Source organism: Epinephelus moara, chromosome 9 (genome assembly GCF_006386435.1).
Source record: "Epinephelus moara isolate mb chromosome 9, YSFRI_EMoa_1.0, whole genome shotgun sequence".
NCBI classification, from domain to species: Eukaryota; Metazoa; Chordata; class Actinopteri; order Perciformes; family Serranidae; genus Epinephelus; species Epinephelus moara.
The window spans coordinates 20752600-20767940 of NC_065514.1; the positions used below are offsets into that span (position 1 = coordinate 20752600).

The window sequence follows — 15341 nt, forward strand, 5'->3', positions numbered from 1 at the left end:
ATACTATAATATGACTTTTTTTCATTGATTCTGACAACATACTATACTATGACTTTTTTTTCATAATTTTGGACGACATAAATCGTCCAAAATCATGAAAAAAAGTCATAGTATAGTATGTCGTCCAAAACCATGGAAAAAAAGTGATAGCATACCATGTCGTCCAAAACCATGAAAAAAAAAATCGTAGCATAGTATGTCATCCAAAATCATGAAAAAATGTCATAATATAGCATGTCGTCCAAAAACATGAAAAAAAAGTCATAGTATACCATATTGTCCAAAATCATGAAAAAATGTCATAATATAGTATGTCATCGAAAACCATGAAAAAAAGTCATAGTATAGTTTGTCGTCCAAAAACATGAAAAATGTCACAATATAGCATGTCGTCCAAAAACATGAAAAAAAAGTCATAGTATACCATATTGTCCAAAATCATGAAAAAATGTCATAATATAGTATGTCGTCCAAAACCATGAAAAAAAAGTCATAATTACAGTACTGTATATTGTCAAAATCAATGAAAAAAATGTCATAGTATAGTACTGTATATTGTCAAAATCAATGAAAAAAATGTCATAGTATAGTATGTCGTCCAAAAACATGAAATATAGTCATAGTATAGTATGTCGTCCAAAACCATGAAAAAAGTCAGAATATAGTATGTTGTCAAAATCGATGAAAAAAAGTCATAGTATACCATGTTGTCCAAAATCATGAAAAAATGTCATAGTATAGTTTGTCGTTCAAAAACATGAAAAAAAAGTCATAGTATGGTATGTCGTCCAAAACCATGAAAAAAGTCATAGTATAGTATGTCGTCCAAAACCATGAAAAAAAAGGCATAGTATAGTAAGTCGTCCAAAACCATGAAAGAAAGTCATAGTATCGTAAGTCGTCCAAAACCATGAAAAAAGTCATAATATAGTATGTTGTCGAAATCGATGAAAAAAAGTCATAGTATAGTATGTCGTCCAAAACCATGAAAAAAAAGTCATAGTATGGTAAGTCGTCCAAAACCATGAAAAAAAGTCATAGTATCGTAAGTCGTCCAAAACCATGAAAAAAGTCATAATATAGTATGTTGTCGAAATCGATGAAAAAAAGTCATAGTATAGTATGTCGTCCAAAACCATGAAAAAGAGTCATAGTATACCATGTTGTCCAAAACCATGAAAAAAAGTCATAGTATAGTATGTCGTCCAAACACATGAAAAAAAGTCATAGTATAGTATGTCGTCCAAAACCATGAAAAAAAGTCATAAGAAAGTATGATGTCAAAAATCACAGTAAAGGAGCATTGGTGGTTTAGTGGATAGAGCAGGCGCCCCATGTACAAGGCTGCTGCAGCAGCCTGTGTTCGACTCCAGCCTTTGGCCATTTGCTGCATGTTATTCCCTCTCTCTCCCCCATTTCACACTTAAGCTGTCTTATCAATTAAAGGCACAAATGCCCCAAAAACTGTTCTTTTTTTTTTTTTTTTAAAAGTTATAGTATAGTATGTTATCAAAAGACATGAAAAAAGTCATAGTATAGTATGTCTTCCAAANTCAATTAAAGGCACAAATGCCCCAAAAACTGTTCTTTTTTTTTTTTTTTTTTTTAAAGTTATAGTATAGTATGTTATCAAAAGACATGAAAAAAGTCATAGTATAGTATGTCTTCCAAAACCATGAAAAAACATCATAGTATATACTACGACGTTTTTTTCATGATTTTGGACGACATACTATACTATGGTTATACAAGTGTGTCTTTACGTTACCTAATAAATTCAAATAACTTTAAGAGCATTTATATTGTAAAGGATATTTCTAAAATCCTATTTTTGACACAGGTGTCAGTCAGTTTTTGATATTTAAAATAAGCAATCATAAATACTTGGATTATTATGTGAAAAAAAAAAATGAAACTAACAAGCCCTATGTACACACATTACAGCTCTGTCTGTATCATCAGTATGAATAAGAGGCTGGTTCAAGTCTCTCCCCCGCACGTCTTCCTTCACGCCACACTCTGTCAGTGGTCTCTTCAATCTGCAGCTGCTGCATGTGATAAGGCCGCCCCGCTGAGCTGGGACCTTATAAATGGACACACACTGTATCTCCATCACACACACAAGACTATCAAAGACACATGGGTGACGTTTTGAAAAGAGAAGCATCATTCTATCTTTGTCTCTCTCTCTCTCTGTCTCAGCTCAGCCTAGCTCAATTAATCTCAATTCAGCAGATGATTATCGAAATGAGTCACATTCCAACAGAATAATCAAAATCAAATAAAAACAGAACACTTATCTACAGTTTTAATATGCATGTTATCTTGTTCCTTGCTTCCAATGAAAAAAGGATTTGGTAGCTGAAGTTGCACATCAACCACTTTGTGAATAGTAAGATTGTGTATAAATATTTTTAACACAATTAACAAGTATTTCTTAATTTCTCCTGTTTCATTTTCCCTCAGAAAGTAAGCAAAGTCTGATCATAGCCTGTTCCCATGGCCAGATTGTAACCGCCGAGGGCCTGAATCTGAGTCACTGTCTCACTCCTGTTCTCTCTCAGACAGTCCTGTTCCCCTACCCACCTGTCAAGGTTAAGTTTGTGGGCCAACATCCTCCAGTCATTTCCCCTGGTCTGCGGTGCATCCAGACTGCCACACAATTTCTGTCGGATGGAGACAGGGATGCGGAAGGCATTGGGCCCCACCAGTGTCGTGATGTTACTGGCAGGGTCCAGCAGAGACGTGTCAATACTCTGGGAGTCCTGCAGAGAGAGAGAGAGAGACAGACAGACTGTAGCAGAGGCATTTTTTCAGCATGTACATAATTTAACACCATCTCACAAAGCGAAGCATAATGTAGCTCAAATTGATTTGTAGCACAGAAAATTTCTGTTTCTGGGTTGTATAAAAAGCGAAAATTATTCATTTTATCGCCATCCATTCATTGATGCAAGCTGAGTGATTTTCAAATATATTACATCTGGAGGATTAAGTGCTGGAGGTCTGGCTACAGAAACCAGAGCAAGACCCAGAGACAAATGAACCGAGGCCAGGCAGGGACACAGCTCTGCACTGCATGTACTGTAATTCATCTCATTACTGAGCACAAAGCCTGAGTGCTCCGCCATCCCTCAAGCTCTATCCTCCTGGCCAGATGGCCTTTGTGAAACAAGTGCAGCACGACTAGAGGGTGATTATTCCCCCTCTGCTCTGCATTGGCCTGTCATAGGCAGGACCATATGAAGGCTGCGGGGTCGAGACTCCCCGTCTTCCACCCTGTCACTCTTTGTGAGCATTGCAAGAAGAAGAAAGAGGACATGGGAGAGAGGGTACATTCATTCAAATATCTCTCACAACAGAGGGATAAGGAGGTCAGTGTGAGAGAGGGAATGCATAATATCTGAATGACAAATTCAGGTGACAAGAAGGTTCAAAACCCCTAACCCTAACCCTAACTTCTTCTTTTTTTTGTAATGCATTGCTCATATCTAAACAAGGACAGTCATTCTTTTAAGGGGACAGTTAACCCCAAAATCAAAAGTACGTACTTTTCCTCTTACCTGTAGTGCTACTTCAATCGAGAGTGTTTTGGTGTGAGTTGCCGAGAGTTGGAGATATCAGCTGAAGAGATGTCTGCCTTCTCTTGAATATAATGAAACAAGATGGCACTTGGCTTGTGGTGCTCAAAGTGCAAAAAGACCCCATTTGAAAAACTGACCTGCAATGTCTCTTTCCAAAAATCATGACTCAGTTACTCATGATAATACACAGGCCTTGATATACGCAGTTTTATGTAGGCACTATTTTTTAATACCGAACCACACCCAACCGAATCACCGCACAGAGGGAAACATGCAGCTACTGCTAGCTCATTTAGCACCACTGAGCGAGCTAATGGCACTTTGAGCACCACAAGCCGAGTGCCACATGGGTTCCATTATATTTGAGAAAAGGCGGACATCTCAATGGCCAATATCTCCGACACTGACACTGATTTACGGTTGAATTGTCCCTTTAAGCCCTTTACGCCAAATTAAATGCAAGAGTTTAGGCTTCATTTATCAGCCCTACCTCTGACAGCATAGTGTCCAGCTGAAAAATCTGTCCTTCTCCCTCCACTTGGCGCACACATATCTTACAGGCCAGGTCCACAGTGCTGGAAGAGAAGCGCTCCAGGGTAAAGCAACAGTGGAGGTTCCTCTGTGAACCGCTCCACACTTGCTGAAAGGAAAGCTCCTGCAGAGAGGTGGAGAGTGGAAAAGATTTACTCAGCTGTCACATGGAAATGTTTGTCCTCTTCCTGAAAGGGTGAATGAGTGGTTTACCTGGTACTTGGCTAGTAGTTTGCTCTTCCACAATGTGTGGGGGACATCGTGGATGGAAAGTCTCAGGTTGTGGGTGCTGTCTTTAAAGTTGAGAGTCTTTGGTTCGTCCAGCAACTTCCCACCCATTTGCTTCTCCATCTGTAAGACTTCCTGAATACACAAACACACACACACTTGGTAACTATATGACGCCATGCACACTGACCTCAAAATAATTTTTCTACTTTTGTGCTGCTGTAAATTGTTGTTGTTTGCTGCAGCAGTTTCTTGCAAATTCTGTTGTGTAAATCCACAAATGAAATGTTTTTATAGTATATTTATCACTTTCCCTCTGGGCTTTATGAACCTGAATCTAGACCTGCCATCTGAAACCAACTTCAATGTCCTTGCAGCGGGATCACTATCACTTCTCATTACCCATTCCCAAACTTAATAACCGTGTTTAATATCCCTGCACAGAATAATAATCCGTCCTTATCTTTCCTCCATGTAGGTAGATAGAGGTATTAAACAGAGGGAGACAACAGGAGAGTAGGGGGATAAAGGTGGCTTATTTTGTGTTGGCGCAGCAGCTACATCTTTCTAGGAGCAGCAACGCTTTTCAAACGCAAGCGCTCATCTCCCCTTATTGTGACACACCAACACAAAGATTTCTCATTCAGCCTCCCACAGCTCATCTGCCGGCTATGCCTACACACACACACATTAACAATTCAGTCAAAATGACACACCCACAAACATCATTAATGCGTACAAACACATTTAATTTCTGCTACATAACCTTTCGCAAACAGAGATAAAAGAGCGGATACACACGCGCAACCTTCTGTGTATTTACCTTGAGGGCGTCCTGTGTATCGTCCAGGCAGTAGACTCTGATGTGATACTCCATGGCAGGGCAGGTGACAGGGCCAAAGATGGCTAGTTTGAGGCGCTTGGTGGTTGCTGCGCTGAGAGATTGGCCCACTAGGCAGGAGGTACCCAGTGTCTCTGTCAGGATGTGGCAGGACTCGTCATCCATTTGGATATAGCACGGCGTGGTGAAGTTTTCTTCTCCTACCACCACCACATCCTACATGTGGACAGGAAGAAAGAAGAAGTGACACAAGTGTGGGCGATAATAAGCTGAAAAAAACAGAAACAGTCAAGGGTTTCGTAATTGTGTGGTGGACATGTGGTTTGCGGTTGGAAGAAATACCATTATATAGAGGGATGAGATGAGAACAAAAGAAGCACTGCTAATGCTGTCACTCTGGCTCTGTCCCCCTCAACTTTTCTTATATATTCACATTTGTTGACAAGTATGTATAGCAATTAATAGCAGAAGAAAAACACTGTTCTTGCTTTCTTGTCTCCAAGACGCATGATTATTATTATCAATTATTACTTATAATCATGTTCTTCTACATCTAATTTAATGCTTTTTCATTCCTAGAAAGAGACAGTTCAGTCAGTTAGTCAGTTCAATCAGTTTTAAAAGTGAGAAAAATGTATGGTGACTACATTAATATAGCGTGTGTGTGTGTGCTCTTATAAACAGTGTACTTGAAGGTCCAATGTGGATATATTGGTAAAAATGGAATATAATATAGTAACTATGTGTTCTTTAGTGTATAATCAACAGAAAACAAGAATCTTTGTGTTTTTGTTACCTTAGAGTGAAAAATAGAAGCGTGCACAGCTCCTAAAGTCTTAAAGAACACTGGCACTCACAGACAATTTTACTTGCTTAATATGGGCAAAATATAAAGGCCCTGATAAACGCCATGGTAGATGAAACACGTCCCTTTCTGGTCATTTTTTACCCATATTAAATAAGTGAAATTTTCTGTGAGTTACTGTGTTCTGCTTGTTTTTGTTACCTATAGTAACCCAAAAGGGACAAACCAAACACTGTCCCAACCAAGAGTCAAACAGGATTTATACTCCTGTGTCGAATCGACGATGTACCTACGGCGTGGGCTCCGTGTCGACGTGGGCCTACACCGTACCGTTCGCCGTAGCCTGACGTGCACCTCCCCAGAAACATCACAGAGACGCATTTTTGTAAGCTGAAACCATTTCCCTCAGTGTAAACGAAGCTTTTATCTTATTAAACAGATAAGAAACAATAAATTGGGAAGACAATAAAGCCTCCACAAAATAGCTTTTTTAAGTCTTATGCGTGATTTAGCCTGACTTCATATGGGTAGAGGAAATCTCTGCTATTTGCTAGGCTTTGCGTTTTTGCCTCGCCAACTGTGGTTAGCAGCTTCTGATTTCAAATCACTGATTTATTTTTTTTTTTTTTACTTAAAACTGTTTTATTCAGTGTTTTTGCCAGTTGAAATTACAGTGTCTGTTTTGTAGAGGAAGTAGAGGATAATTCAGCCCCTGGTAAAAACCTCCTAAATGTTATCAGGGAAAAAAGGTGAGCACACATTGGCGAGCTGAAGAGCATTGGAGAAACACTGCTTTTTTTAAGCATGAAACTGCTTTATTCAGTTTTTTTTTATCTGTTTCAGTTACCTGGTCTGTTGGTTTTGGATCAGAAGCATACTCTGCGGAAAATTTGGCTCCTGATGACAATCTCCTGATCAATGAACACTGAAGGAATCCTGACCGGGAGTTCACGCTTGACACATGGGGGAAGTTTGAGTTGGTTGCAATTTGCAATCTTTACCACTAGATGCCACTAAATCCTACACACTGTTCCTTTAAACCTAATTTGTCACATCTGTAGTTATTCAGTCATTCACTTGCACTGTTGCACGCTGTTCAGTAACAATGCCCATGTATGATGTACATTTTTGTTGTCACATCAGAAATCGATTGCTAAGTTAAAGGCAGAGATGAGAATAACTGGCTTGTCCAGTTTAATGCTGAATTCATTTATTACTTTTTTTTAACAGAGCATTTAAATTCTATTTAATTCACTCTGAACTGAATTTAAATGTAAATTCAAGGGAGACAGTACAGGGGTCACAGCCTTTTCACATCAGCTTATTCTTTAAAATATTACACTTAGCAAGTGTGTGCTACTTATGTCCGACACCCTGCCTTTGTGTGTATGATGTTAATAGAAGATTGAGTGTCTGGACCATTTGCAGTTGACCCCTGTAATAGCGCTAATGCCAAGACATATTTCTCTTTCATTAAGACCGTCTGGTCTGAGGAGGCTTTCACCCTCTCTCAATCTCCCTTGATCTTGCTTTCTCTCCCTGTCTTTCCCCCCTCTAATCCAAACACTCCTGTGAGCAGCACATTGGCATTAATTCAGCCTATTATGAGAGACAGAAAAGGAATTACAGTATTTTATTGTGAGCTAGGCCGTTTAACAGCAGTATTATGGCTGATCATTAGACGCTTTAACTGCTCCTGGGGGATGGCACTGGGGCTCCTTATTGGAGGATAATTAGAACACACAGTGGAAAAGTAGGCTTTGGCTTCTTACGTATGTGTGCAGACACAAACAATAAAACATGTAAACACACACACATATTCACCCGGCATAATTTATTCACAAATTTTTGACTGTATTCATCAGCAGAGGGGTTTTTTTCCTCCTCGGAGGCGTGGGAGGATAAATCTTTGTAGGAGACTTACTGAAGCAGAAAGCCCCACATGTTCCTCATTATATGACCTGCTGTCTTCATCATCATCAACACCGTGTTCCCTCAGTGACACTATGAGTGCAATTGTGTGTGTGTGTGTGTGTATATGTGTATGTTCTGAAGGGGGAGGGGTGTGGCATCTTGGATGCCAATGGAACTGATTATTCTCACTAGGTGGTGATGACTATATATATAAATGTCCGGGAATTACTTCTTCAGAGGAGCTCATCTCTCCTATTTCTACTGCGGTGATGAATACACATTTTGACAGAGCACGTCATATAAAGCAATATTTCACACATGCAGCACGGAGGCTAGCCTCAGTGGGAAGACAAGCTCATATAAAGGAAGCTGTCGTCGCCTTGGATATTACCATCTGCATCTCTGACAGGTCAGAGATGTAATCAATAGCAAGCGTGTAATCACCGGGGGGCGTACGTCCCCTCCAATATGTGAAATATGGATCTTTGTCCCATCCGATATTTGAAATGACAAGACACGTCATCAGATCCTCCAAAAGTGGAAATAAAGCTATTTGTTTCTCTCAATATTTAGGGTTAAAACTGACTCCACAACGTACAGCATGTGTAGCGCTCACTTAACTCCTCCTGTGTCATGCTGGTGTACATGTCAGCCAGTGACAATTTATTTTTTATCCAACCCATATTTAACCAGGTAAGTCCCTTTGAGATAAAAACAAGATTTCTTTTTCAAGGAGGACAGCAGCAAACGTGCCATGCAACAAACCTGAGCCATACTGACCGGTGAGACAACTGGTTACGTCCAGATTGCCTCAGACTGTCTGTGTCAACACACTCACACACACACACGGCCCCCCGTCAATGTCGCCCTTGATCAATAGTTATTTCCTCCTTAAAAATACTCAGTTTACACTGAGCTTTATTGGCTGCCCCCTGAGTAATTCATCAATGTCACGAAGGCATGTGGAGCCACTCTGGCAGTTTTTCTCTGCTCCATGAGTCATATCATCACATCAGCAGTGGAGACTGTGCAAAGACTTCCTGAAATTGATGTTATCAAGCTGCTACTCAATAATGAGCTGACAGAGGGTTACGTATTACATATAGCACGGTACTAAGTAGTTGGATTTTCAATATGTGACTGGCCTTTGCGGTGTGCCTGCATTGGCTCCAACTAGTGCGTCAAAAGTTTCTTAAATACCCTCCCCAAGAGCAGTGCCCTCTATGAATTTCTATCCTATTAATTTAGGCCATGAGCATATGTAGGCAAAAGCACAAATTCTTCAGAAAAAGGAGCATTTTTGTGTTCTGTACTGCCTTCCTACTGCTCTTCATTCTGCCTGTGTTAGGCCTTGCTGCTACACAAATGATTATGGCTCCTCTTTATATTTTGAGCACCTTCCACTTTAAAAAAGGTCTCAGCACAATCCTGCCTTTGAGAGTTCATTAACCACGAGGAAAGCTTACCCAGAAATGCTCTCTTGGCAGGTAAGAAAAAGATGCTAATAACTGCCTACAACAAGGTCCCTCGTATTATTATCTGAGGTATAGTACTGATAAAGAATTTTGGGGAACGAGATGAAGACTGGACCATTTCCTTTGTGGTGGAGGTGGAGGCATAGTTTCTCTACAAATGATCTGTTTGTGGTAATTGTACTGTTTTTGTGTGTGCGTGCATGTGTGTGTGTGGCAGAGAGAGAAAGTGAGGAAGAGAAGGAGCGAGGGGATAGGCAGAACACATTTACACTGCTGCCCTCAGCAACCCAACTTATCATCATCAGCACTGTTAATGATGGAGCCTGCAGGCACAGGGCTCCCAAAACCACAAACACAGCACACACACACACACACACACACACACACACGCACACAGACACACTCACGCACACAATGGCATGCCCAAACAAAAATAGTCATTCATAAAGGTACAAGAAAGCAGTCTAGGGGAAAAACAGTCCCTACCCATTCCCTGCTATCAGAGGTTTACTATTTCAGCACCTGGTTGCAACAGCAGCTCACTCTCAGTGCTGAGCTGCACAAACAAAGCTGGGGGAGTTGATCCCCTTCACCTCCTTCGTGCTGTCTATCGTCCCGTGACATTTCATCATTTTGTTTTCCCTCATACCTTTCCCCTTTGCTTTTGGCTGGGTAGAATTTTCACCCAACCAAATGTGGATTATTTAATGGATAAATCACACCTGTGTCACGATCAATCTTATTTTAGGTAGCAAACAGGTCATTTGAATACGTCACACACACACACTGCCAAAAGCACACTTTCAATCTTGGAGCATGTTGATAGACATTAGAGTCGACACCATGTCTCACCTCCCAGTGGTTTTGCTGTGACTGGCTCTTGAGCTGGATCAGCCAATCCTGTTGACCGTCAAACACGGCACAGTGGTGCATGGTGATGATGACGGGCCGAGTCAACAAGGCCCCGGGGGGCCCACAGCTCACCACGGGGCTCAGCACTGTTTGGCCATCATCCACCGAGGGCCTGGAGGTGCACAGACAGGAACACACATAGTAACACACACACAAAGAGACGCTGTTTAGTGGCACTGTGACAGAAGTCTTGGTGTATGTGCGACATGGCGGAGCTGACAGGGGTAAACACAGCTCTGGGGCAGTGATGTGGCAGGCGGCATTGCGTACTGTACCTCATGTTGTCCTTCCTCTGAACCGTCACATACATCTCATACACTCTGCCCTGAGGAATGGCCCCTGCTGGAATGAGCAGACTCACCCCTGGGGAGCACAAAACCAGACGGACACACAAACAGACAGACATACATGAGAGTGGTGAGTAGTCAGGTTGACCAGAGGATTGTTGACAACTATTTCTACTGCCAATGCATGCAATACCTGTGTCTTACAGGTTTCTTTAGTGAAGTGTAATGTCAAAGAGAACACAGACAGGGACATCAGACCAACATAAAAACTAATGGTCTTTGTAAGAATCCAACGCATCTGAATGAAAACAACCAATCAGACTCTAATGCAGCTGTCAATCTGGTCAATCATGGCTCATGAACTGCAGTCAAACTGTCAAACTAGGCAACGCTGGTCATACATGAATCAAGACTCTCTTACTACGTTGCCTATTTCTGCCTCAAATGTTTTCAGAAATGTATTTTAGTGTACTGTTTAGCAGTAAAATGAGAAATTTTGTGACCCAGCCGCCATGTTGGAAGTAGCCCACTGGCCGGACCTTCTTTGTCATTTTGCAGCTAAACAGTACACTAAAGTATGTTCTTAAAGTAACAGAGGTGAGACATAGACAATGCAGTAGCAAAAACTGATCAGCACTGACTAGTCTGACAGTTTGACCATCGTTCACAAGTAGTGATTGACATGACTGGTTCAAACAAACTACAGATAATCCAAAATACAGCAGCACATCTACCCAGCAGCACTAAATGTCAAAAAGGACACATTACTTCCTTTTAATGGCTCTTCATTGGCATCCTGTTCATTTTAAAATTCATTTTAAAAGTATCTAAATTTCTTAATGAACTGGCTCCTGATTATTTCTGATATGCTGGTTAGATATATTTCCTCTAGATCCTTAAGATGTTCTACCCCTGGTCGACTTAATGGCCCCCACAGTAGAACTAAAAAGCACGGTGACGCTGCATTCTGTGTCTCTGGAGCTCTTTTCTGGAAAAGCCTTCCAGAGGACATGTGTTTATGTATTTGTGTAGTTGTGTATTTGCGTCTTATTTACTTTATCTTGTTGTCTTGTATCTGCATTTTCTCTTTTTATTAATGTAAAGCACTGTTTTGTCACTTGCTGTATGAACTGTGCTATACAAATAAAGTTGTTACTATTATGATTGACAGCTGTATTACAGACTCCTCAACTCTGATTGGCTGTTTTCAGTCACATGCAGTGAGCTCATGTAAATGCCATGAGAAGCACTACAGGGAGGAAGAGTAGCGCCATTTTTTCCCACAGATTATCTGCCTCATGTACTACTGTGAGGATGTAGTAACAGTTCCAGCAAATATGACAAAAACTTATTTCTAAAAACGTTACCAACTACAGGTTTAATGCTCTTCCTCATACAAAATGTACAAAAATTGATATATCCTACAGTATGTTGCGCCAGTAATTATTTTTCTTAGAGAAGTATAGTAATAATCGCAGTTCCCCTCAGCCCCACATATAAAAACTATGGCACTTTATTGCCTTCTCCTATGGCATCAGGAAATGGTGTGACATTTCATTTCTAAAATCAATGATCTCTCTTCTCTTCATAGCATTCTCATATTGCTGCAGCCAGCATGATTTACATTTTTCCATCTCAGATTGATTTGATACGATGTCCTGTCCGATGTATTTTTTAGGACCCTACCCCCTCCCAACACTCCCTCATGCACAAGCACACACAGAAACACACAGAAACACACAGAAACACACTCTTTCCCTCTCTGGAGGGGTTTCTCAGATAGCTCATTGATTTCCCATGTCCTTGTACTGAACTTTTCAGAAGGTGACAGACAGCTTCTCTTGCTAGCTAGCAAGGCAATCACAACTCTGCCACAGGGACGTCTCGCACACTGCCACTCTCCCTCACAGCAAAGCTTCAAAGAGATGGGGAAATGCATTTTTAAGATGCAAAATACCAAACAGCCACACTGACGATGCCACAAAATATTTCATTACCCCGACACACGAACAGATCAAATATCAAATGTGCTCTTTCCTCTCCCTCTGCCTATGTAACATGATGAGGTGGCTGAGCACAACTAGCAGCTCAGGACATTTTTACAGGAATCAAAACGAAAAGAGGAAAACTTAAGAAACTTGAGAAGTCGGTGTATCCTTTAATGTCTCTGCTAGTTTGTCTATGCCTGTCAACATGCATCTGTGGCATGTTACAAACAGCCCACATGTGTTTGAAGTGAGGACAGCATGGCTAATGTAAGCTGCCTGAAACAGTATACCTCCACGTCAGTACCTCTAGTGCTTACACCTTAGGTATCCATCAACCCTTGTCATACTGTGAGCAGTCAACACGCTGATGGGTTGCATATGGTTTAGCATATTATTTCAAGGTCACATCTGTGTGTGTAAAGGTTATCCTGGTAAAGGTGGTGAGGTATAATAGAGGCAGCTCAGATGGTGTACATCTGGAAGACAAGTTATACTGTATTTCAGGCCAGTTCGGTGAGCATTTTCAAAGATTTATAACAGTGTCTTTGAGAGTTTATAAGAAGGTTGATATCACTCTTATATCTGTCCACTGAATATGATGCTACAGCCAGCAGCTGGCTAGCTTAGCTTAGCATAGAGACAAGGGAAAACAGCTAGCCTGACAAAATCCACCAACTATCACCTGTAAAGCTCGCTGAATAACAGAGGTGTAGACTCAAGTTACAGACTTGGATTTGTGTCGGACTTGAGTCACAAACTTGATGACTTCAGACTTGACAAAATCAGAAAGACTTGCAACTCAGCTATGACTTTAACGCCAATGACTCATGACTTCACTTGGACTTGGTGTCTTGACTAGGAAGTACTTGATACCTTTTTCCAAGCCCAAAGATAAAAAAAAGTACCTTTTCCAAAAGGTTTGTCATGAATCAATTCATTCCCTTCATTTCCTGAATCAACAAACATTAACACCATCATTCCCAGCAAGTCGAAACCTAAATCCCCAGATCCACTTTGTCTGAACCAATCCAACATCATACAATCAAGTTGCATAAGAGAACCATGAAGAACTGACGTGACGTTAGTAAGCACCACCCGGAAAAAATTATATCAAAGAGAAATGTATTGCCGAAGAAAAATGCTCTGTGGTCAACAAAAAACAAATTGCAGTATGCAAAACATGCATCTCTGTGCAAAGTTTCATGTCTCTACGATATACAGGGCATGAGATATGCCCATTCAAAGTTTGCAATTTCAATCGGTTGCTATAGCGCCCCCCTTTGGCCAATTGATGTAATATTGTTTCATTCGCATCTTCCCATGACCCTCTACCACAGTGCCAAATTTCACATGGATTGACCAAGTCAGTGAGGAGAAAAACGTGGAACAGACACACCCACACACCCAGAGGTGTGCATTGTGACTTGTTACGTACTTGTAACTCAAAGTTTAGGGCTTGGAACTCCGCTTGGGACCTGACTGACTTGAGTTGGGACTTGAGTGCAAAGACTGAGACTAGCTTGTAACTTACAAAACTAACATGTTATAACTTGTTTGTTCAATCCATAGAAAAACCAAGTAAAAAAATGACCAGTTGCGTCTTTCTTGGCCGGGCGCAGTGACTTCCTGGAGTCTTGCGGCACCATGAGGACACCAGGCAAACAGCGTAGATACCAGGTTACTGTGCTCAACCAAGAAATAGTCTGGAGTTTCAGGTGCTCATTTCATGGAATCTTGGAGGGGAAACAGTTGAGAACATCATCACTGTCATCACCTATTATGAATGAATAAAAAGTGGCCTCCTCAGAGCACAGAGGGAAGAGCTGATGGATGATCTATTTTCCAGGTCAGGTTATACTGTGGAGAGGAGTTAATCCTTTCAGTATGCAAATATGTGCACACGCACACATATTCATGTTCTCACACGCACGCACACACACACACACACACACACAAACGGAGGTACTTCTGCTAAACGCTGATGATAGCTCATAAAGCACCTGAAAGGAGAGCCACTGGGTAGATGAAAACACGCAGCTCCAATCAAAACAGACAAAAGACAACTAATGAGTTTTAAGATGAATTTGCTGGAACTTGCAGAGCCCTCCTTCAGAGACGAGAGCTCATTTAAATCTTTCTTATACTGTATTTATTTCTGCATATTTTGAAATATGCAACCGATTTTGCCTGGTTAAACGTGAACATGTACTGAATCACAGATGAAAACACTCGAAACTGAAAACATTTCCTCTCATTTTCTGCAACAGTACCTGAGTTGGGCACGATGAGGTGTCCCCCCTGGGAGCTGAAGGAGCCCAGTGCGGTGCAGGATGGATCCCTGGTGCGAAGCAATGTCTGGGTCTGTGTGCGACGGCCCATCGTGCTGTCACTGTTGTCCAGGAGGCAGTGCGGTAGCTTAGGCGACAGTTTCGAGGAAAATTCCCCACCCAGGTCATCCTGTGGGGTCACTAAGCCTGAGGAGTTGTACACCTTAATCTTCAGGTTGGGAAGAGGGTCCAGCAGAGGGGAATTGGTCATAGGGATTTTGTCAGCCACATCGTGGAGGGCGTAGACGGGGCCGCGGTACATGGCGGCCGCTGAAGTCAAGTCAGGGGGTGCTGTTAGGAGATCAGCTGGAAAAAAGAAAAGAAAGTGACATCAGTCAAGCGAAGTAAATTTCTCAAGGGAAGTTTTGTGGTCTTCATATACTCTTTCCAACTGTGAGAACTGGTGAGAAACTAACTTGAAACCAAAATAGCCACGAGGTAATGAAGTG

General features: G+C 41.3%; 1 protein-coding gene across 3 annotated transcripts in view; it reads right to left on the reverse strand.

The window, feature by feature from the left end:
- Positions 1 to 15341, reverse strand: part of unc5cb (unc-5 netrin receptor Cb) — a 146048-nt gene that overhangs the window by 4165 nt on the left and 126542 nt on the right. For all 3 annotated transcript variants that reach the window (XM_050052914.1, XM_050052913.1, XM_050052915.1), the window contains 7 exons: positions 14836 to 15198; positions 10566 to 10653; positions 10231 to 10402; positions 5167 to 5400; positions 4329 to 4478; positions 4075 to 4239; positions 2587 to 2765 (listed from right to left, as the gene is read on the reverse strand). In XM_050052914.1, the coding sequence (XP_049908871.1) occupies positions 2587 to 2765; positions 4075 to 4239; positions 4329 to 4478; positions 5167 to 5400; positions 10231 to 10402; positions 10566 to 10653; positions 14836 to 15198 (1351 nt within the window). The remainder of the gene's footprint in view (positions 1 to 2586; positions 2766 to 4074; positions 4240 to 4328; positions 4479 to 5166; positions 5401 to 10230; positions 10403 to 10565; positions 10654 to 14835; positions 15199 to 15341) is intronic.